At 38.4% G+C, this 25,101-nt stretch overlaps 2 protein-coding genes across 2 annotated transcripts in view; both read left to right on the plus strand.

The window, feature by feature from the left end:
• The first annotated feature begins 97 nt into the window (after positions 1-97).
• Positions 98-24,771, plus strand: rbm14b (RNA binding motif protein 14b). The gene is made up of 5 exons (XM_042759426.1): positions 98-248; positions 2,661-3,013; positions 3,309-4,317; positions 4,584-7,169; positions 24,709-24,771. The coding sequence occupies exons 2-4, from the start codon at positions 2,665-2,667 to the stop codon at positions 4,888-4,890; spliced, it is 1,665 nt and encodes a 554-aa protein (XP_042615360.1). The 5' UTR covers positions 98-248; positions 2,661-2,664; the 3' UTR covers positions 4,891-7,169; positions 24,709-24,771.
• The window catches only part of LOC109111498 (alpha-actinin-3), a 35,895-nt gene continuing 20,599 nt past the window's right edge, over positions 9,806-25,101 (plus strand). The window contains exons 1-2 of the mRNA XM_042759425.1: positions 9,806-10,207; positions 24,709-24,823. Coding sequence (XP_042615359.1) covers positions 10,070-10,207; positions 24,709-24,823 — 253 coding nt within the window. The 5' untranslated portion in view covers positions 9,806-10,069. The remainder of the gene's footprint in view (positions 10,208-24,708; positions 24,824-25,101) is intronic.

A 25,101-nucleotide genomic window follows, 5' to 3' on the forward strand; every position in this document is an offset into this window, starting at 1 on the left:
CTATATTTAAAGAAACAACAACAACAAAACTCAAGTACTTTGAAGTGCTTTCAGTTAAGTTTTATTGAATTCTTGTTTAATGAAAGAAAAAAACGAAATGATGCATGGTGTACAGCAGTGCAGAAGCACACACAGTCCCCGGTGTCCGCGCGCATGAGTGCGAGTGAATGCATCAGCGCTGCTGAAGAATGAGAGCAATTCTAAAGAACGGAAGTGGATCGACCATTTTGAAACCCCGCACCGTTTAGGTAAGATGGGAGATTCTTTTCCTCTCTCTATATATGTTTATGTTTTAAGTGATTCCATCATTTATCATATAGGATCGATAGTTAACGATCGCCGATGAAGCGCGTGGTGATATAGGCGAGGCCGCGGTGTGATTTATAGAGAAACGCGAAGGGTTTGGGGGGCGCGCGGGGACACCCAGAAAATCCTAACAGAATGAGTCATCTAGAGATTTCTGCTGGAAAGAATGAAAAGTGCACACATAGAAATACACACACACACTTATATAATGAGAATGCAAAACTACAGAGCGGCGGTGGTGTTGATGACGGAAGCGATCGGGAGTGTTTTGTAAACATCTGGTGTCAGAAATGTTACATCCAGTAAATCACTCGACACGCGCGTGCTACTCGTGTTGTTGAATCCGGAGAGCGTTCGCGTCTCTTACACTTTTCGTCTTTGAATGGGGTTTATACGGTTTTCTGGGCTATGATTAAACTGAGGTTTGTGTGTGCGTTTGTCCCGAGAGCTGCTACATTGAGGAAGTGAATGTGTTTACATGCACTGCGTCACCAGATTGATATGGCTTTGTGACTGCAGCTAATTCATTTTATCTATGCTTAATCGGTGCTGGGAAGGTTACTTTGGAAATGTAATAGGTTACATACAGATTAGAACTTATTAAAATGTAATAAGTAGTGTAACTATTTCAGTTACATTAAAGATAACATTTACTTTTTGATTACCTTTCTACATTTCTAATGAATGTTTTCAACTATTTATCATTTTCAAACATGTAGAGCAGGCCTGGTTAACCTTACAGTAGTACTCAACACTTAACATTTAAGATTATAAAAATGTCATTTTAAAGCAGCCACCACAAAATCAGACTTTAGCACCTCTTTTTACTTTGATAATTCTGAGGTTAAATACAGATTTAAAACCATAACAAGATATAGTTTAATGGCTATGAAACTGTTTTTGAAATAAAATCTTTGCATAGCAAATGTGTCAGGAAACACTGGAATCTAACAGTGCCTTGGGAAAAATACAGTTAATCTTAAAAAAAATAAAGCATATAAGTCCACCCAAAATAGAAAATAAAGCAGTTATTGAATACACACGTCCTATTCCGTGTCCTAAACTACTGAAACATTGGTGTCTCATATTTTAGAGCAGTCAATGCATTTTGGGAAAGAAATCAATTAAATCTGTATGTGTGTGTGTACTGGTTTAACTATACTTGTGAGGACCAAATGTCCTCACTTGTATAGTGAAAGTTCATGACATCTCATAGTGAGGCTTATAAATCAGCCAAAAAATGCTTTTATTTATATCTAGTGTTTTACACATTTCTGTGAGGGGTATGCTGATAGAAAATATCATTAATCTGATATAAAATCAATGGATGTCTATGCAATGTCCTCACTAAGAAAGCAAACAAAGATGTGTTTGTGAAAATATTCAGATGTAACACCCTTTGTAATCGTTAACATTTTCACAAGTAACTGTAATTTAATTACACATTTTTTCTCAGTAACTTTAACAGATTACAGTTACATTTATTTTGTACGTAACTCCATTACATCACCAGTTACTCCCCAACACTGTGATTTATAAATGTTTCCTTGATGTTTTATGCAGTGTTTCGTGTGCTGAATAATTTGCGTTTACGTCATTAATGTGATAGAACTAAGTTTAATGAAGTGTGATGTATATATGTTGAACTATTGTTATGAAAAACATGTCATATGTACCTCAGGACTTTCTTTCACTTTGTCACAAATAAAAACAACATATTATTAAGACAATATTTTGTTTTCACTAGGGATCGGTCATTATGTAACTTTTATCATCTTACCCTGCATGTAGAAACTTATTTCTCTCCCCAATTAATGGGAGATAAAACTAACAAAAGTACAAAACTATGGCACGTCTGTAAACCATGGTATTACCATGGTGCCAAATACCAAGGAAGTACATTGGCATTGCATGAAACACCCGAGTATGATAATCATTCACTATTCACTATATTTCAGAGTACTATAGTACCGTGATAGAATAATATTTAATATCTGATACTATAATTGTACCATGGTAGGGTTGTCAAAAGTACTGGGTTTGGTACCTGTTGGTTCTGAAATGTAAAAAACGTCTATTGGTGGATACCAAATATATCTGCTCATAGACGGCTCATAGAAGAATCCGCTTGAAATGCCTGCAGGAAATGCTGGTATCATCACATTTTTTACATTTCAGTACCGACTGGTATCGAAGTCAGTACTTTTGACAACCCTACCATGGTACAGCCGCATTACTTTTTTGTAAGAGAATATGTACTCTTCGCTTTTCAAATTGTACTTTGTTAATATTAATGTTAATATGTCCTGGTCTGATGTATCAGTTATTGAAAAAGCATCTTTCATTAACTTCAGCACAATGGATAAGGGCCAAACGATAAAGCTCTTCGTAGGAAATCTGGCCCTGGACACCACACAAGAAGAACTGTCAGCCATCTTTGAGTCGTACGGCCAGGTGGTTAGCTGCAGCGTCTTGAGACAGTTTGCTTTCATACACCTGCAAGGAGAGGGTGCTGCTGAACGTGCCATCCGGGAGCTCAATGGCCGAGAGTTCAAAGGACGCAACCTTGTGGTCGAGGAGTCCCGAGGACGCCCGCTTCACTCAACAAAGGTGTTTGTGGGTAATCTGAGTAGTATGTGCACCACAGAAGATCTTCGGGAGCTGTTTCAGACCTTTGGGAAAGTTTTGGAGTGCGATAAGGTAAAAGGTAAGAGTTCCAAGCTCTTTCAAAAACTTAATGCAAGAGTAGTCAGCCCTGCTCCTGGAGGGCTACCACCCTGCAGAGATCTAATCAAACAAACCTGAACCAGCTGTTTAAGGTGTTCAGGATTCCTAGAAAATAACAGGCAGATGTGTCGGAGCAAGATAGCTCTCCAGGGACAAGGTTTGATATTCCTAATTTAAAGTATGTGTTAGAACTCATGTAGGGTACCACATGCTTCTGCATTATTCTGAGATTTACTAGCGGGACCCCATAATAAAAAAGTTGTTTTCTTCGGCAGGTTATGCCTTTGTGCACATGGAGAACAAGGAGGATGCGCTGCAGGCTATTGAGGCTTTGCATGGGACCTCCTTCAAAGGACGACCGCTCTCTGTGGAGCTGTCCAAAGTTCAGCCAAGTAAGCAGACTCCAACTGGGAAAATCCCATGTGTCAGCTGTGGAAAACAGGGCCATTATGCAGGTGAATGCCCAGCCGGTAAGCCCACCCTGGAGCAGTACCAGAGCCAAGCAGCCGTGTTAGCCGCCGCCGCTGCTGCAGCTGCCGGCCTTCCACTGCAGGTTCAACAGAGTGTCCACAACTCTGTATACAACACCTCAACTTTTGACCCCACGTATGCTGCTTTGACTGGACTTACATCTGGTGGAGCAAGGGCAGAAGGAGGAACTGCCGTGGCTCCAGCTGTTTATGGAGCACTAGCTAGTCAAGTGTATGGAACAGTTTCCAATCAGCTCTACGGTGGGACAGTTGCAAACCAGGCACTCAACTCTGGTGCTGCTGCAGCTGCCGCACAGGTGTATGGCTCCGTTAACCCAGCTCTCTATGGGCAAGTGACAAGTGGTGCAGTTGCAGCCGCCGCAGCTGCCGCTGGTGCATACGGTCCACAAGTTTACGCGCACGCATTAGCAAATCCAGTGTTCCTAACTGCAGCGCACAGCATGGAAGTACCAGGAGCTGCAACTGCTGCTGTTAACCCAGCTTATACAGTAGCACCGGCTCTCTACACCGCTACCCCAGCTTATGGGGCTCTTGGGGCAGCTGACTCAGCAGCTTTCTTTGAGGCAGCAAGGGCACACTACTTTGCACAAGGCCAGCAAGTGCTAGCAGAACAGCAACAGGCTAGCTCAAAGTCTGGAGAAAGGGACCGGAGTCCACTGAGAAGATCTGCCCCACTGTTGCCTGACCCTATTATGAAACCATTTATGTACCAGAGGGCCAAGCGCAGAGCTTTATTGCCTACACCTGCAGGTCGAGAGGAAGCCGCTGCACAGGAGGATGACCCTGTAGCCAGGTGAGTTGATTGCAATAAAAGAGATATAATAAATGATTACAGCAAAAAGTTTGTCAGTTGCAAAAAGTTGTTTTTTAAAAACCAATTTACAATGGTGGTGATGTGTGTTTGTGTGTTTGCGTGTAAATGTGTTTCTGTCTTTGTGTTTCTCTCTCTATCTAATGGTGTATATATACGTTTGTATATGCATGCCTGTATGATTTCTGTCTCTCTTTCCCTGTCTGCGTGGATGTGCATGTGTGTTTCCTCTACTCCCTTTATCCCAGATACTACGCAGAATACTACCAGCAGTACCAGCAGCTGCAGCAGTATCCACAGTACCAGTACGCGTATCCATCTCACAACCCTCTTGCAGCGGTGTCTGCACTGCAGACTCTGTCTGGTGTGCCTACTCAGCCGGTGGCAACGCTTGACTCCCTCAGGCCAGTGCTGCCCGCCGCCCCCGTGCCTGCCGCCATCGCCATGGCAACACCCCGCGTGTATGAGCCACCGCCGATTCCGCCGTCGCACAAGGAACCCCTCCTCCGCCGCCCCGAACTCGCCCTACACACCCCTGAAACACCCTTCCGATAGTGTGCTCCACATCCTCTCTGCCTCTCCTTTCCTTGTGCTGCGTGTGTGTTTGTGTGTATGTGTCAGAAAGAAACCACAGGTGTATGTTTATGACGTGATTGTGCTTGGGTTTAAGACGGTGGCCATGTCAGTTTTAACTACAGACTGGAGTCTCTAACCTTGGTTCTGATCTCAAACACACCCAGTGCAGTCAGGGCTGAAAAGGGAAACTGCATGCTCTCATTCCTGCACACGTAACCAATATAACACATTGTGTTTAAAGAAACCTTCAATCTATGGCCAATTAGTTTTGAAGGGTAGATTAGGCACTAGTCATGATGCTTTTTAAATTTTATATTCCTAAGTGTTTGTAGTCTATGAATGAATACTGGACTTGATATTTTAAAATATTGCTTGATTATAGTTATATAAACTTTACCAGTTTACGCATTCATACAGTTATTAAGAAATTAGATTTTAATGCATTTTAAAAATGTTTAAATAAGTTGAATGTACGTTTACTCCAAAGGTGTGTGAAGTGTAGGACCAGGGTTGGACAGTATTTTACATGTCTTTGTGTGTTTTTCTTGTTTTTCTCTGGGACTGTGGTGTAGTGTGTATGCTTTCCATTGGTTGTCACGACTGGATCGCACATGTGTACACGTGCACAGGGAAGCAACCTCGATTCACACGCACATACTTACACCTCAGATGGGAGAAACTTTAGTTATGACCTTTAACCCCACCCTTTCATCCCTGTCCACCCATCCTGAAAGCTGAAAGACACTGTGACTTCTCTCCCCTTCAACTTTAATGTAGCTATTTCCATAGATATGGTGATGTATGGGAAAAAAACAATCAGGAAGGTGTAGCTAGTCAGCTTTTGCTGTGATCTGTCTTATGTGGAGCATCATTAAGCTCGCCAACTTAACTGCCATGATGCATTGTAGAATCTGTTTTTTAAAGTGTCTTTTTTTAATGCTATCATGTTTTTATAAACGGTGATGAGGGACTCAAATATACATTTAAAGAGACATACTCCTTTTGATTGTTAACTTTTGTTTACAGCTTCAAGAGAGACAACATGTTCTTTCTTGTGGCTTTTTCACAGTGATTTTTTTTTTTTTTAGAAAAACAGCCAAAATCATTAGTGGCCTATTATTCTTATGCCTTATGTATTAAATTTGTTACTTTTTTTATCTGTAGTCTTATAAAGTGAAACTGGATTAAGACTACACGAAAGTGCTGTATATTCTGTGGTGCTGTGATATGGGATTAAATGAATTGGGAGATTCCTATCAGTTTCTTTCAGTCTTCCTGCACATTTTGCTGCTTCAACTCCATAGATGACCCTCACTGCATCTCTCTTCATCTTTCTTTGCATCTGCCTCTCAATTTAGTGACAGCATTTCATTTGTTTACCATGCCCCTGTTCGCACCTATGTGCTGAGGATGCCAGTGTGTGAATGTGATCTTAGAGAACATTTTGCATCAACATTCATGTTTGTAGTTTCTATCATGGTAACTGTTCTTGCCGCAAGTGTTCTCAGAAGAGAAGACTTTAAAGATCTGTACTCGATCTTTACGACTATAACAAGCCTTCAAATAAAGAGCCTGCCTGATCATTTAAAGAGGGAATTCGAGAGCTTTTGCTTGGAGCTTTAGCTGTTTTTTGCTTTTTGATGTTTCATAATTGTTTTTCCTTTGTGAAACGACCAGACTCGTATGAATCGGAGCCCTGAAAAGAAGCTAAAGGACTTGAGACTGATCCCAATCTCACCCCTGTCTCTATGGATGGGGTAAGTCTAGGGGCAACCCCACTCTATACCCCCCAGCTGCACACACCATACTAAACCCCTTCCCCCGGAGCAGCAAAATCTTCAACCCAGCTTTTGGTACGTTTTAACCACACATAGTCCCCATGCAGCTTCTTTAACTGGAGTGTGGTACAGTGATGACTATCCTTGACATGATGTTATGATGCAAGCATATTGTAAAACATTTATGTCTTAGGAGGCACCCACACTTTAAAACCTTTTTGCATTTCCTTTACTTGTACGCGATGGGGCAATTGTAAATTCAAGATATCACCCACAAAGCTTCGCTCACTTCTGCTTCCATTGTGCATGTTTCTTTTTTGTTTTTGTTTTTTTTTCACCCCCGAATACAAACGCTTTCTGATGTGACTGTTCCAACTGAACTAGGTCCCTATGGAACTGTGGACACCAAACGCAGAGCTGGTTTGGGGGGAAGAAAGTTAGCGTCGCGCAATGCACAGGAAACTCTCTCACTCCATACAGGTAAACGCACTGTGCCTCGCCCCTTTCTACCTGTCGTCCTTCCCAATAGCGTTTGCGCCTGACCGTGTATCCGCTCTATTTCTCCTCACCACCACCCCACCCCTCTTGTAAATTCCTCACTTCTCGTCACCACTGCCATAGCCAGTTGGTTCTCTAAACACCAGTGTTATGCTACTCTCTATCACTGCCAAAAAGGGGGCGGCAGGGGTGACCGTTTATTGCTACTGTGGTTAGTGTGTCTTGGTAAAGGGTGGGTGCTTGGTGCTCTAATAACTGATCTGTTGGTTTAGCTTTGGAGAGAGTGTGGTTATAATGTGTCCGTAAGCAGTTGAATATGTGGGATTGCTGGTCAATGATTAAAAGAGTGTAAAATGAGTGTTAAAACAAGTTAGCAAGGGTGGCTGATAAAGGTGTGAGTGATTGTGAGTCAGTATATTCGACCTCAACTGGCCCTCCCTTCCATGTGCTTTTTTTGTTTGTTAATATGATTTAACGCTTGCCCCCAGGCTTCCTCGAGTCTACTCGCCGTTAACGCCCAGCTCACCGCCGCCCTCGTCGAATCCCAGTGCTAGTTGTTACATTTGTTCAGTGTTAATTGCTGCTTGAAGCATCCCTGAAAGCTCTGTGACTGGACCCGAGACACTGGCCAAAATTTTATTCGTAAGACTCTCATTTGGACTCAGTGACACTGACGACCCTTATCAAGCATTGCTTGACTGATACACTGCTGAGCCGCAACCCAGCAAAGCATTCTTATTATAAACTTCTGCTTTTGTTTCCTAGATTGACAACAATTCTTGAGTGGAAGCTTAGGCACAGTCATCCCAAATAGTTACCAAATTTATTTGGTTTTTGTTTGTCAGATTTAAAGACGTTCTACTTTAAGTTAATCAGAAAGCTACCTTGTGTTACCTGTTTAAATGAGAGTCTGTTATGATATTTGTGCTTGCAATAGCTGAGTGTACGATAAGTAGGTGGCACAGATTGAGATGCCTACCTGATTAAATTACATACCCGGTAGAAGAATGTTCTAGAAAACAAGCAGCATCAGCTAGGAAAAAAAAAAGACTTCTGAACCTGAGCTGCCTGAGGGATACTTACAAGACCTTTCCTCCAGAGGGAGCATTGCAGTTTGTTTGTTTGGTTTATTTCACTAGAAGGTGCTGTTGTTCTTGATTTTACTTGCTTTTTCTGATGACAATGTAGCATCTTCACATACATTGTCACACACATCTGCATTTCTTCTTGTCTATAGTGTTTGTATACTTTGCCTGTAGAATTGAGGGGAAGAGAATGAGATGACCTCAGTTTTAGATCTTATTCTGGAGGAAAGGGAACTGTCCAGTAGCTGGTACTCCCAATGTTAGTGGTATTAAGATCTTTGACTTGCAGATATTTGTGGTTGACAGATTTCCGTGATGTCCGTAGCATCCGTTGATGATGAAAGATCTCTGCGGCAGATAGATAGCAGAGGTGTTTGAGAAGAACCTTCCATACAGAATCTTGGTTCTTAAACATGGTTCTTGGTTCGTAAACAAATCACTTACCTTCTTCTTCAACTTGCTCTTCCAGCTAAAGTCTCTTTGAGTCTAGATGGTACGCTCCAAAATTTTCAATGGATAAGAATTCTCTTTCTGTCTACTTCCTATGTAGATATCGTCAACCTTTTTGTTTAAATTGGAAAATAACAATAACACAACCTCTAGTGTTTGTATCACATTATATTATTTAGAAAACTCTAGTATATTCTTTTGTTTTTCTTTCTTATTAATCTTTTCTTTTTTTTTACTCTGATTCTTTATATGGAAATCCCCTACTGAGTGAAAAGGCTACTCCAGTACTTTTGAAAGTTAAAGTGCATAATTTTTATAATTCATGTATGAAACGTGGATAATTTCTATTGCAGGTGATAGGATTTGAGCTGGTTGTAATGTTTTTATCACCTTCTAATGAATATGTGCATGGTTTGTTCACGTGTGTATATTGCAAAAACCTTGCGACTGATAAAGTGTACTCTCCTACACCAGCTTCTGCATGAACACTGTTTGGCATCGCATGCTTACTGCAATAAACTAGAACTATGACAGCATACACTATGTTGTGCTCATTTACTTGTCATCATTTTAAAGAAAGAATGATTTTTTTAAGTAAACGATTGCATACAAATCAATCTCTCAGTGTTGTTTTTTTTTAAATAATATTTTAAAAAATTCCGCAAGAATTTTTTTCTTGGAATGGGTCTTCTAACTTACCTCTCACAGACTTGTCTCTGTTTTATTTAAATATTAAAGAAGCACTATTGTGTGTAGTAAGCAGTGACTGTATAGAGGAGGTACAAGCGTTAGTATTTAAGAGGGATACAGTCAGGAATTTTAACAGGCCTGGGATCTGCTTGTGCACCTATTTTCAATCCATAGCAGTCAGCTGGTTGTTATTTACACTGGCCCCAGAACTGCTACTTGGGTAAGTAGATATAGACTACTACCAAGAACAACAGGTGTTCTTAGCAAAGTGGAGGGCACCAGGAGGCGTGTATGAGATCTTTCCCTGCCCTTCACTAAAACAGCCACCAGTTATTGGTCCCAGTGCACAGTGTGTCCCACCTCTCACACCTTTTAGGTGGCATAATCCGACACCCACACAACCAGTTCTTATTTATTGGGGTGCAGTCACGTGTGCTACTGTTGACCAGGATATGAGCACTGGGCAGCAAAAGTTCTGCTCGCACCTCCACACAGGCACCTTGGACGAGTGGAGTCTGGCCTCTTCCTCCACGGTCATACACGTACACACTGAGCGGGTGTTGTCCTCGAACGCACGGACAGGATTTAGAGTTCACAATCTAAAGTGCAAGGCACGTAACTTCTAATTAGTAAGAGTTAGAGGGATAACTGTAAAAGATGACGACTGTTATTGAGACCCAGGTTCAGTATAACAACACCTACATGATGTCTACTACGGGAGACTACATGATTCAGGAGGATGACTGGGACAGGGATCTTCTACTGGACCCTGCCTGGGAGAAACAGCAGAGGAAGGTATGCTTATGAGATTTAGCGGAAAATCACGCAACACAAGTCACTTTGAGGGGGCAAGATTTTTATATGTTGTATTTACCTTTCATATAACCATAGCTTTAGCTAAAATGCTATAGTGACAACAGTAATTATTCAAATATTTACAAAATAAAGAAGACGTGGAAAGCTTACTAAACTTAAAAGAAATCCTGTAATCTTTTTTTTTTTTTTTTTTTTTCCGTAGTAAGAATAGCTGTAGTGACTGGTACTGCAACGGTTTTTATGATTAGGAAATCTGAAGGAAGGATATCATACTGAACATACTATTCAACACTTAGAGACGATTTATATAATATTTTATTGTCATTTCGAGCTGACAAGCGAGTTTACATCTTGTAGCTACAGCTGCAGGTTCTATTCACAGTTTTCCTCTGTGTAGTCTTAACACATCCCCGCCCTCCTCATTAAGTTTGTGGCTAATTTTATACGCTCTTTATGTGTTATATGAGTCTCAAATTGTGAATCTAATCGCAGTAACGAACACGGACAACGTCTAAGACGTTCGCTGGAGTTTTAAAATTACCTCAGAAAAGCGCGCGTATACATTCCGTGGAAACGGGTACTTTCTAAACTTACCTGTGCTTTAAACGACTAAACAGTCGATCTTTAGTGTCAAAACGCAGGTAGAGAAGCTTATACATTCCGTGGAAACGGGTACTTTCTTTGTTTTTGTGTATAAGTTCGGATAGTCACAATTGTAATTCCAGAATCTATAGTCGATCGTCGTAAGTGGTAAGATAACAATGCAGGACTAGCCGTAAGGTAGAGAAGTTAGGTTAAGAAGACGTTTTTGAAGATCTGGTTGACAGAAATGACAGGTGACGTGTAATAGCCGTCAGTGGCGCTCGTGCCACGGTATGAAGTGACGTCAGCCAAGAACAACCAATTGGTCTCTGACTGCAAACCACAGATTTTAGTTGTAAAAAAAAAACAGAAAAAAAAACCGGTAGGCTAATCTTGCAAAGGGTTATTACAATATAAAATAACGTTTTCTATTTTAATATCCTTTAAAATCTAATTTATTTCTGTGATGCAAAGCTGAATTTCCATCAGCCATAACTCCAGTATAAAGTGTCACATCATCCTTAAGAAATCATTATAATATGCTGATTTATTATTAGAATTATCAAAGTTGGCAACAGTTGTGCTTCCAAATATTTTTTAGGAAACTGCTATACATTTTTCAGGATTCTTTGATGAATAAAAAGTTAAAAAGATATAATATAAAAAATAAAAATCTTTTCTAACAATATAAATCTTTGCTATCACTTCTTAACAATTTAACACATCCTGAATAAAAGTTTTAATTTCTTAAAAAAAAAGAAAGAATAAAAATTTAATGACCCCAAACTTTTGAACAGTGTATATATTTGAAATAAATGCTCTTTTTTTTAACTTTATATTCATCAAAGAATCCTGAAAAAAGTATCCCAGCTTCCAAAAAAAAAAAAATATTAAGCAGCCCAACAGTTTCCAGCATTGATAATAAATCAGTATATTAGAATGATTTCTGAAGCATGATGTGACACTGAAGACTGGAGTAATGATGCTGAAAATTCAGCTTTGCATCACAGAAATAAATTAGATTTTAAAGTACATTAAAATAGAAAGGGGGAAACATGTTTTTGCAAGAAATGGCATCGATCATAATGTAGAAAAAGCATTGCTTGTGCAGGCACTCTCCATTAAGGTGTCTAACTAACATTTGTGGGATGTTGGCTAGACCTGACAAAGCTGAAAGGCTTTAACAGATGGTGTGAGAGCAAAAGAAGTGCAAGGAGGGTTCATTTCAGTCTGTGAATAAACATGCCCTAAAAATACTCCTCAACCTTGCCGCCCCATCTCCCGTACTGCTCCCTTGTTCCCTCCATTCTTAATGCCGTCTTTTCTGAGCTCCTTTGCCTGTGCAGTTGCTCCCTCTCTATTTGATAGCTAGTAAAAAAAAAAAAAATGTCACCATGTCAACTGTCACTATTTTAATGCCGCACATTTTTAAGGTGCACACGGTGGTGTTCCATAGCCAGCACCTCCTCTGATGTAAACCATAGACTTTATATGTGTTCCCACCTCTCAACTAATAAAAGAAAAGGTGCAAGTCAATTTTTTCCCATTTGGTTAAGCAAATGGTTGAGTTATATTTTTCATGTGGAAGTAATAACATGCCCACTAGCGCCCCCTGGATGATTGATATGACGTTTTTTACTATTTTTTTTTTAAACGTGGAAGACTATTTGAGCTGATCAAATGATGCCAATCGATAAAATGAAGCTTATAATAAAAGCTAAGCTAATATAAACTCTTAACTTCATCTTCTAGTAGTTATAAAAAGATTATAAGTTGGGTTTCAGACTTGAGTGCATGGCAGAGGGTCTTTAAACATCCTCAGGCATGTAAGATCAGCATAAGGAGCTGATATCACTGTGTAAATATAGAAAGTGCATCATTTTGCAATGAAACGAATATGGGGGTTGCTTGGGGGTGGAGGTTCTGCACCTGTTCTAGCTCCACAGCACACATGTGCAGAAGTCCCAGTAATAAAGTGATTGTCAACATGCTATTTCATCTGATATCTGTCAAAATACAGCAGAAAATAGACATATCATTTCTGAGCATTGGTGTGTGTTTAAATTCTCTCACAATCTGGCTTAAAAAAACCTGATATCTCCCGGAAGCCTATGACTGATCTTAAGATCTTAAATGGGGTCATATGATGTGATTTTCCTTTCTCTTTGGAGTGTTACAAGCTGTTTGTGAATATATAAGATCCCTAAAGTTGCAAAGACTAAAGTCTCAAACCCAAAGAGATATTCTTAATAAAAGTTAAGACTCGTCCACGACCCTCTGAAACGCCTCGTTTAAACACGCCCTCACATGTCTACATCACGATGTGGGAAGATTTGCATAACGCCGCCTAAATGTTCACGCAAAGAAAGAAGGCATAACTTTGATTCTCGCTGTTGCCGCCAGCGCCATGTTGTGGAGACGCTGTGTGTTTCGTTGTGAAAGCAAAACTACTTTGTTTGGCCTTCCAAAAGAGGACACAGTTTTGAGCAGAGTAGAGTAGCTCTTGTTGTTTGTCGTTTCTCCAATCACAAATGCAGACATGGTTTTATGTTTACATGGCGCGATGCAACGCAATGCGTAAAAACACAGTATAAGTCATTATAATCTGTAATTATGTCCCCACTGGCTGCAACAAATGGCTGGTTTGTAATGGGTTTTATAGTTTTTCTCTTGTAGCGCCGGTGTTCTGACCGGGACACAGATCACAGTATGGTGAGGGGCGTAACATTTCCATCACACGCTTGAGGCATTTGGCCAATCACAACGCACTGAATAGCTGGCCAATCAGAGCACACCTCGCTTCTCAGAGCGATGAGCTTTCAGAAAGGCGGGGCATAGAGGAGAAACAATAATGTACACATTTCATTACACCAAATACACAAAATAATGCTCTTTTTAGCAACTTCATATGACCCCTTTAAATAGCATCTTATGTTGCCACCTACAGGGGCATAAAGATATTGGAAAACTCCCATATCAAAAAATACAGATTTAATTACTAATAGTGAAACATTTAAAAGAGATCTTAAAGGGATAGTTCACCCAAAAATTAAAATTTGATGTTTATCTGCTTATCCCCAGGGCATCCAAGATGTAGGTGACTTTGTTTCTTCAGTACAACACTAACCAAGATTTTTTTGCAGTCTGCCAGTCTGTCAAAAAAAAAAAAAACCCTATATAAATACTGTTCAGTTTCTTTCTAGACCATGCAAAAAAATAAAAAAATAAAAATAAAAAAAGCTTCTGATTCATCACTGAAAGTGTTTACAGGAAGTCCTCACATGGCATTTTAAGACATTTTTATGCAAGAAATAAAAAGGTGTAAATGTTGATAATGACTATTTACTGTGATTGATATTAGTACATGAATAAATGTCATTTTATATTATATTAAATATTATAACCTATTTCAAAGCAAATATAACAATTAATATGTTGAACATTATTAAAGGTTAAAAGAAGTGCACTTATTTTAAGACCATAAGACAAATATTTTGCTGCTGCTTGGAGGGGAGATGTTTCATGCACACATTACCCTGACCTTCAAATGATCTTTGACATGCATCAAGATGTAAACAATACCTACACATAGCAAGACGGGATTCTACCTGCACTGTAAAACAGGGAGATATAGTGTAAAAACCCTTTACAAAAGTCTGGTCAAGATCTATATTTGCTAACAAATGGTTATTTATGTGGGAAAAGTCGCTGATCAAATTAAGTTGACATCTGATCCTGTGGTGTGAAGATGCTTCTTTCTGCCAGTCATTTTTGTTGTGAGGGCCACTTCTACTTCTGTCTCTGAGTAAAGTTGCAATGTTTCGTTGCTTCTAAGTGTGAACTGACCTATTGGTCAAGGCTTAGATATCATGAGGACATGGCAGTCGTTCTCAATGCCAAAATTCATTGGCACACTTTGAGTTTAGATCAGATTTAGATTTTCGACATTTGCACAGAAATCTATTTGACTTGACTTTGCACAATTAGTTTTTCTCCTCATGACTCACTGCTAATATGATTTACAAGATTTTAGACTTTTAGCATGTAAAGCAAAATACATTTTCAAATAAAGCTATTTTATTTTTAAAAGTGTTTTTTTCAGGGAAATATGAACAAATTTACATATCCTCATTCGTCTCCACTACATTTTGATGGATTATATATAAATTGAATAGTTTTTAATGACTTTTAACTGGGTATATGTTGAAATGAAAATATCATTCTTTCACTGCCTACACTTAAATTCAGTGTAAAAACTATTTTCATTCAGAAATTGCTAGTAAATTTCACAAAAAATACAAAGAAATGGCAAGTAATGCACTGAATTAAATATGAAATTTTGCGAAGTGAGAATGTTATGTTATGATGTGTCATATATCTGGATTTGTGTGTGTGTGCTGCAAGAAAATATCAATCACATAAATCAGTTTTGAAAAACTGTTCTTAGTTTGCATATTTCAAAGGCTAAGCAATTTGTACTCTTTTTTTTTTTTTTTACGAGTTTTGGGTCCTATTGTGTATTAGTGTCATTTCTTATTTTTGTATTATTCTCATAGAGAAAGTGTTTCAGAGAGCGAGTGAGTGAGCAGGCGAGCGGGTGAGAGATTGTGTGGTCAGATCAGGTGGCAGTTGCTATTCCAGAAGCTGTGGCCATGTAGGGCAGAGACTATAAACTACCAGAGGGACACACAGGCCTCACGACGGCTTTATGTGTGTTTAAGTGTTCGGAAATATGTATGTTTAGGTTTGTGTATATGCAGTTATATATCAACATAGGCTCCACTTACGAAAATGGTAATACTATGTTTTTTTTGTTTGTATTTTTTTATGGTTGAACACGTTCAAAATACCAGGGTGTTGTTTAAAGTACCTTGGATTACCATGTAGATTATGTGGAATATGAATAGTTTAAACACACAATATCATAGTATAGCCATCTAAAACTACTAAGTACCATGGTACCCAAACACTGCTTTTTGAAGGCTTGAGTGTAATGTTAGGGTGATATTTTAAGAATAAGCTGTAATGTGGTCTCTGGTCTCTTCTGTGACTGTGTGTGTATGTGTGTGTGTGTGTGTGTGTGTGTGTGTGTGTGTGTGTGTGTGTGTGTGTGTGTGTGTATGTGTCCATCTGCCAAACTCATTACTGAGGAGTCAGTTTAAGTGTGATGCTCCTTCAGCTGTCTGTAATGCAGGAGATTTGTAATATTTATCGTTCACGTTCTTCTATCATTTAATTATCAATTTAATTACAGTTTGTATAAATAGATATATAGCAGTATAGAAATTAAATATACCCTCCAAAAATTTAATTTTAACAAATCCAGAATTAATTGTTTTTAAAGAAATAAAAAATAAATAAATAAATAAATGAAATAATAATAATAATAATAAAAATGTACATACTTGATGTACAAGTGTTCACATTGTTATAGACAAGCTTAATGCTGTAGATAACATTCTCTGCTCTAATTACACTTTTAAAAGCATGAAGAGGCAGGTTTTGGAGTGAAACGCTAATGACAGTATTATGGTCTTATAGAGGATGCTGTAGATGAGGTTACCATAGTAACTCTCAAAGATGAACTTAGTTTTAAGGAAACTCGTTCAGTAACATGCACGCACACACACACACACACACACACACACACACACACACATAGTCTTTCTCACACTGAATCCTCAGCAGTCTTCAGTCACACTTCTGTGAACCCATTAATGAGTGCTGCTGCAGTCGATAAATGTCGAAATGTGAGATGTCAGGTCCTTGCATACCTCAAGTGTGTGTGTGTGTGTGTGTTGGGTGACTGAAGGTTGCAGCTATGTCATTCCTTTTAGATGATTTCAGATTTTCCATTACCATTAACATAATTCAGCCCAGAGAATATTGATCATAATATATCAGGAACGCTCAGTTAATGTTGTGAAGGGTTGCCAGATCTGAGTAATAAAACTAGCTATGACCCCCATCCCCATCAAAATTTAAAATATGCTACTCCCTTTCCTAAAATGCGTATTTTACAATCACTGTGATGCATTACACAAAATGTTAACTTGAAAATCACTATATACGCTAATAGTAATCATAAAAACAGTCCTACCACTGTGTTCCCTCACAAAACTCATAGCACAATTTTTATCATTGGAAGAATATAAAATTTGTAAAATTTTAATACCAGAATTTCAATCAAATGTAATTTATGCAATATGACAAACCTTTAACCCACGGGAAATAAACAAGCCAAGGCAACGGTTTCCAAGTAGCCCAATTCCACTGAAGAAAAAATATAGAATCGTATAATATAAACAACGCAAACAGCGTGATGTGCTGAATATAGAAACTCAAAGTATTAAACTTTAATCTTGACTTTGAAATGTTGGTGGAGCATGTATATGTCATATTGTATTAGCATTAGCACTTCATTCGCATAACACTAGTTCAACGTCATAGTGACAATAGCAATCGTATTACTTTTTCAGTGTTGCATGAACGCTGTTGGCTAGCGAAGTTGTCAAAAAGTTGACAATTTTCAACTTCTGCATGACACAATGGACCCACAATTTAGTTCAGCAACGCATGATGTCACCCATGCAAAGGAAATGAGAAGCATTAATGCTGACGCCCTGTGTGAATGCACCGTAAAGGGCCGTTCACACAGAATGTGTCTTTGCATCCAAAAGCGTGTGACGAAGTACTCAGGTATGGTTTTAAAAAAAGCAAAGCACACAATGCCTCCGCCATGTTGTCATTAAATATTTGTCAAATATTCATAAAAAATGCAGACACTGATGATTGGCACTGCGATTCTCCATTTTCCCCAAAGATCACAATTGGGCTAGTTTTGTCTGTGATTGGGATAGTTTTGTCTGTGATTGGTGCTAGTTTTGCCTAGTTTTGTCTGTGATTGGGATAGTTTTGTCTGTGATTGGTATAGTTTTGCCTAGTTTTGCCTGTGATTGGGCTAAGTTTTTGTCTGTGATTGGGCTAGTTTTGCCTGTGATTGGGATAGTTTTGTCTGTGATTGGTGCTAGTTTTGCCTGTGATTGGGCTAGTTTTGCCTGTGATTGGGATAGTTTTGCCTAGTTTTGCCTGTGATTGGGCTAGTTTTGTCTGTGATTGGGCTAGTTTGCCTGTGATTGGGATAGTTTTGTCTGTGATTGGTGCTAGTTTTGCCTGTGATTGGGATAGTTTTGCCTAGTTTTGCCTGTGATTGGGCTAGTTTTTGTCTGTGATTGGGCTAGTTTTGCCTGTGATTGGGATAGTTTTGCCTAGTTTTGCCTGTGATTGGGCTAGTTTTGTCTGTGATTGGGCTAGTTTTGCCTGTGATTGGGATAGTTTTGTCTAGTTTTGTCTGTGATTGGGATAGTTTTGTCTGTGATTGGTGCTAGTTTTGTCTGTGATTGGTGCTAGTTTTGCCTAGTTTTGTCTGTGATTGGTGCTAGTTTTGTCTGTGATTGGTGCTAGTTTTGTCTGTGATTGGTGCTAGTTTTGCCTGTGATTGGGATAGTTTTGTCTGTGATTGGTGCTAGTTTTGCCTGTGATTGGTGCTAGTTTTGTCTGTGATTGGTGCTAGTTTTGTCTGTGATTGGTGCTAGTTTTGTCTGTGATTGGTGCTAGTTTTGTCTGTGATTGGTGCTAGTTTTTGTCTGTGATTGGTGCTAGTTTTGCCTGTGTTTGGGATAGTTTTGTATGTTGTTGTGGTTTTTTTTTTTATTGGGATAGTTTTGTCTGTGATTGGTGCTAGTTTTGCCTAGTTTTTTTTGTGTTTGGTTTGTTTTTGTTTTTCCTAGTTTTGCCTGTGATTGGGATAGTTTTGTCTGTGATTGGTGCTAGTTTTGCCTAGTTTTGTCTGTGATTGGGATAGTTTTGTCTGTGATTGGTGCTAGTTTTGCCTAGTTTTGCCTGTGATTGGGCTAGTTTTGTCTGTGATTGGTGCTAGTTTTGCCTAGTTTTGTCTGTGATTGGCCTAGTTTTGCCTGTGATTGGGATAGTTTTGTCTGTGATTGGTGCTAGTTTTGCCTAGTTTTGCCTGTGATTGGGCTAGTTTTGCCTGTGATTGAGATAGTTTTGCCTAGTTTTGCCTATGATTGGGCTAGTTTTGCCTAGTTTTACCTGTGATTGGGCTAGTTTTGCCTAGTTTTACCTGTGATTGGGCTATGTTTGAGTACTGATTGGGCTGGTTTTGTTACATAGACCTGGCAACTATGATGCCTAGTGCACGCTTACAAAAAACAACAATGGAAAAGTAGTACAGTAGAATGCAAAATTACCTTAATTATAATTCCTCCTAAGTAGCCATTCACACAGAATGCGGTTTTGCATTAGCTAACACTGCTCTGGTTTTCCACTATTAGTCTATGCAAACACTCTACTTGCATCTTTCACTAAAAGTGAGCCAGCCAAAGTTCAAAATTTCAACCCGCCTTTAGTTTTGTCCTGTCCAATACGTGTTTTATAAAAGTGAAAACGTGTTCTGTTCCAAACGTTCTTGTAACAATTGTTCATGGCAAAATGGCTGAAAAAAAAAATGGTGCAGCAACCTATATTTCATTCAATCCCAAAGTGTCAAAAAAATAATAATAATAAGACTGTGAAAATATCTTAGTGTACTTAAAAGTATTATTTTATCCAATATTTTTTGTGCACTAATATACACATTGCTCTGTTAGTTTAGCAATGTGCTAATGGCAAACTCAGTTGAAATGAGATTGAAATCTGTGTGAAAGGTAGAGGAACATCAGCTGAATTTTGCAGAATGGGATTTAAATGCTAAAAATTTATTAATTTTAAGAGTTGTATGTTTAGTTTTATTATTAGCATTTGTGAAAACATATGGTCCTTGAAGAACTTTTGACTGCCTTGTTTGTTTGTTTTTTATTTATTGAAAGTTGTTCCACTCAAAGAAGCATCTTAGTGTGTTTCTGATACAATGGCTGAAATAAAATGTCAGTGGCTGTGTTTGTGAAAGGTTAGCGGCAGTCAAGCGGAGGGAACTGTTGAATTGTCTCCTGCGGCCTTGTCATTGTTTTCCCTCCTCGGACAGTTACCTCCATCGAGCAAGTGAACGAGAGAAAGAACGAGCAGGAGAATCAATGGCAGTCACCCAGACAAATGACAAGCTATTAATACAGCCCTAACTTCTTTATTTACTCACAGTTACCGGGAGCTTTTTTCCAACTCGGTGATCATGCTTTGGTAAGGTGATAATTCATCCCCACTAGAGGCATTAAAACGAGCATACCTGCCTATTGTGTGTGTGTTTGGCCTGACCTGTCCACTACATTCATGGAGACCTGAATGTGTTGTTCTGTATTTACACTGACCACAGTATGGCACATGAGTGCATTATAAGGATTTTGAAAAGAACAGTTTGATCTAATAAACAGGTGAACCATTAATAGCTTCACAGCTGAGCTCTATAAACAGGTTCCCTACAGATCTCTCTCACATTAATTTTATTGCATTTTTAATGAGCAACTAAACAGTTAAGTGGAATTCTTGATTCTGATTGGTCCGTCGGATTCAAATATTTAAATGTGTATAAAGTCAGCATTTATTTATTTTTACATACATAATAAAACACGTCCATTTATTTGTTTATTTGGTGAGCAGCCATCCAATTTACTTCCTAAATTGTTTAAGTTTATGTTATGATACTCTGACTTTACATTATGCAGTTGGCATCTGATCATGGATTATGATTGTATATATCGGATGCATTTACAGGCACAACAAAATACTGACAACTATCAAAAATCAGCTAATTTAGAAGCCATTTGCATGATTTTTGAAATCATTCCACTCACTGCTTCATTAGTGACATCATTTCTATAATATATTATTATTATTATTATTATTATTATTATTATTATTATTATTATTATTATTATTTCCACACCTCAAATAAGCCGTGATGCAATGTGGCACAACAAATTACATATTATTATTATTAAAATGTTTATTACAATTTTAATATATTTATATATATTCAAATATATTTCATGTAGGCCTATTTGAATATATTTAACAATGCTTTAGTTATAAAGTGTGTTCACACTAACTGTAAGTCATTCATTGTCAGTGTGAATTGGAGATTTATGGTGACTTGTTGAACAGGGTTCTTCTATAAACGCATCCCAACTAAAACAGTAGAACAGTTCTGACCCTAGAGGTCAGTCATAATTTGGTTTGAAAGGTCACCTATTAAAGGGCTTCCCCGGCCGTCCGGTGGGGGTTTGGAGAAGACAGACATCTCCTCTCATGCTGATAGCGCATTACCTCACGTTTAAAGATCGACCCCCACACAAACACACACTCATGCCGGTAACAGGTGGACTCTGGGAAATGAATTGACTTAACAGAGTGGAAGTGGCAGCTGCATGCACTCACTGAGGGCTGTTATTTAAAGGCCCAGGGTTACATTAGTGGCTGCATGTTAGCACTTATGTTTTTCGGTTCATGTCTAGGGATGGTTTTTGTTCTCGTTCGGACTTTATGGCCATTTGACAGAAATCAGAAATCTCTCGGAGGGGATGACCGACTCCTTTGGAGTTGAAGCTCCTGTTGTGTCTCTTACTTTGCTTCTCAGGAATCCCTCTCTCTCAGCTGTGTCTCGGGTGTGCTGTGGCATCCACATTTAGACATTGTCACCCCTCCTCCATCAGCGCTTCCTTCCACCCTTCCTGCTCTGCCTCTTTTCGACCTTTCCATTTCCCCTGTTGTGTCTCAATCCGTCCATCTCCTCTCCATTTTGTCTCTTATAAAGTTTCCCTTAAGGCTTGCGGTGGTTCCACTTAAAACCAAAGAGGCTTTTGCATCCTGACCTTCTTTAAATCTTTCCCTATATAGAACTTTATATTCAGGGATTCCCAGCCATTTAACCTAAAATATTAACTTGAATTCCCCCTGAGATTTTAAGTTAATATTTCAATAGTTTAACAAGAAATGGGTCTTAATTGGAAGAGGGTTCTTTACTGAACATGAAAGAAGGAACCAATGACGAGTCTTTATTTTGTGTATTTCTCTCCATCAGCTCCTCTATTGTTTCAGTTTCCAAGTTCTGTCATTGCATCTCACCAGGTTTCTCTTTTCCTTGTTTTATTTTGTCTCCACTCATCTCTCACACTCTCGTCTCTTCTTTCTCAGCTTGCATTATCTCATGTCATCTCTTCTCATGTCGTGTCATCTCACTTCACGTTTTATATGTGCAAAGAACCTGAAAGTTTTTTTTTTTTTTTTTTTTTTTTTTTTTTTTTTTTTAAATTTCCTCTTTTTAATATCTTAAATAGAATTTTCAGTGGGTTAGGTTTAAATTTCTCAAAAACAGAGTTCATTTATGGGTATGAATACTCTCGTGATAAGAAGGAGATTTGCACTTTTTCCAACTTCTTGCTTGGACAGGCAAAACAGCGATCTGGAAGGCTGATAGAGTTGAAATGGAAGGTCAGGAAGTCAGTATGGTCAATTTGTTTAAGGCATTCGACTGGAATATGAATACTATCGAGTGAACAGTGATGAGCTGATGTTATAGAGTAAGTGGTGTGTAAATAAGGCTTTGGTTTTTATGGAGGATGAAAACCTCTTTTTAACTGGAGGTGGGTTGTAAATTGAGTTTTTGTTGGTCTATCATTTCCTTTGTGTTCTTGTCTCATCTCCTTCTCTTAGCTTTCTCACGTCTCTTCTTCTGTCTTCTGTTCACAGCATTTATTATCTTTTCTTTCTCCTCTTCTCATTTGGTCTTAACTTTATTATTTCTTCTCTTCTTTCTCAACTTGTGTTATCGCTTGTTTTCATCTCTTCTTTTTTCTCTGTTCTGTTTGTGTCTCATTTTGGCTTTCAAAATCCCTTTTTTCTGTTTTCTACTGTTCTATCTCAAATTTAATTTCTCTTTTCTTTACTCATCTATTCACATCTCTTCTCTCCTCGTTTGGTCCTATCTCTCATTCTTTTGTCTCATCTCATCTCTTCTTTCCTCATTTTATATTCTCTCATTTTTTTCTTCTCCTCTTTCTCAGCTTTCATTATCTCTTCTCTTATGCCATTTTCCCTTCTGTTCTTATCTTATATTGTCTCTTTTCTTCTCATTTGGTCTCATGTCTCAATCTCTTGTCTCTTCTCATCTCAACTTTTATTATCTCTTCTCTTCCCTTTTCTTTCTTCTCCTTTGGCCTAATCTCTCAATCTTTTTTCTTAACTCTTATTATCTCTTCCGTTCTTTTCTAATCTCATTTCATCTTCTATTTTCTTCTCATTTCTCTTCTTTTCTCAACTTTCATTATCTCATTTCTTCTCTTTTATACACCTCTCTTCTCTCCTCTCTCAGCTTGTATTATCTCTTCTCCTCTGTTTTCGTCTCATCTTTCATTTCTCCTTCTGTTCTTGTCTCATTTTAGCTCTTTTTTCTCATTTGGTGTCATCTTTCATCTTCTCTTCTCTTCTCTTCTCTTCTCTTCTCTTCTCTTCTCTTCTCTTCTCTTCTCTTCTCTCACCTCTGTTGTTTTCTTCTCATTTGGTCTCATCTCTCATCTCGTGTCTTTTCTCTCCGTCTCTCCTCATCTCTCTAGTTTGTGCGGTCTATATTTGGTCTCTGTGCGGTCCTTCCCACCCACTCAGCCCTACAGTGACCCCTGGCTTCCATCTATGTGTTCAATCCTCCCTCCTTCCTTCTTCCAACCTCTCCATCCGTGTCTCTCTCATCAGGAACTCCTACATGTGCTGTTGTTCATCACTCCTCCCCCTCTTTCATACTTTATTCTGCCGCTCAGCAGAAACAAACACACACACAGACACTCATTTACATCCAGCAGCTTTGCCCCCTAACACCCACATCACTGGCACACACTGCTTCTTCTTGGCATCGCACACGCTGGAAATGAGGGATATTTATAAGATCTCTGAATTGCAATCATCTCTGGAAACCTGCAGAAACAAGCTTTAATGTGCAAATTGAAGCAGTGGGGTTTGGATTTTGTTCAGATTTGCACTATTAGATGTATAAAACATTAACGTATCATATTTTTCCTTTTCTAAAGAAGAGAATGGTCACAAACAGTTCACACAGAACACACTTTTGAAAGTTTATTAAAAGTTGAACTTTTAACTTGTAAAACGTAGTTTTTACATTGTACCGAAGTAGTGAATCTGATTAGGTTTTCAGTTACTTCTTATAGAAGGATAAAAATAAAGGTAATTGTGATTTTTTTTTTTTTCAGAATTATGAGAAAACAATATCTCACAATTCTGACTTTTGTTTTCTCTGAATTCTTTTTTCCAAAAAGTTCAACTACTGTTTTTATTTTTATTCTGTAACAGAGAAAAAACAGCTGAATTGTGAGATGTAAACTCTAAACTTTTCTCTGAATTCTGAGTTTATATTTCGCAATTCAGTTGTTTTTCTGACAGAATAAAAAAGTAATTTAAACTTTTGTCTCTCAATTCTGAGTTTTTTTCTTACACTTTTCTCATGCTTTTCTTACGCTTTTTCAGAATTGCAAGGTTTTGTTTATTTTTGGTTGTGAATTGTTCTCACAATTCTGAGGAAAAAGAGAAAAAAGTCAGAATTGCGAGATATTGTAAAAATAAAAAGTAGCATTTACCTTTTTTATTTTTTATTATTTGGTGGAAGATGGTGGAAAATATATATATTTTGTGATGTTTTATCTGAGTTTTTTTTTTTGATATTCCAAGTTTACATTTGCATTTATGTCTTGCAGTACTATCTTTTTTCTCTGGGTTCTGAATTTACATATTAAAAAAAGGGTAATTGCGACTTTTTGTTTCACAGTTTTACAAAACGGTTTCCTCGCATTTCTCAGTTTATCTCAAAATTCTTAAAAAATAAAAGTAAGTTGTTTTATGTTACTGATGAAAAACATTAATAATCTGTCTTTGTCTCCCAGACGTTCACGGCGTGGTGTAACTCTCATCTGCGTAAAGCGGGAACTCAGATCGAGAACATTGAAGAGGATTTCAGGAATGGCCTCAAACTCATGCTGCTGCTCGAGGTCATCTCAGGTAACAATGGCAAGATATAGGAAACACCTCCATTATACTGATATATTAGGGTGCACTGATCTAGTGAAACAAACGTAACGGCAGAGACTGAGTAACATATTTCATGCCACAAGTATGAAGTCTTATCCTGAAGCAACATCAGCTGTCGTCTTGTACAGTCATATATAAAAGGAGTTTGTGACTACAGACTGAAGCAGTTTGCCATGAATGGAGCTCATGATTCATGTAATGCTTATTTTATCCTCAGAGGACAGACGACGAGTCATGTACTAAATCTG

Source organism: Cyprinus carpio, chromosome A7 (genome assembly GCF_018340385.1).
Source record: "Cyprinus carpio isolate SPL01 chromosome A7, ASM1834038v1, whole genome shotgun sequence".
Classification (NCBI taxonomy): Eukaryota; Metazoa; Chordata; class Actinopteri; order Cypriniformes; family Cyprinidae; genus Cyprinus; species Cyprinus carpio.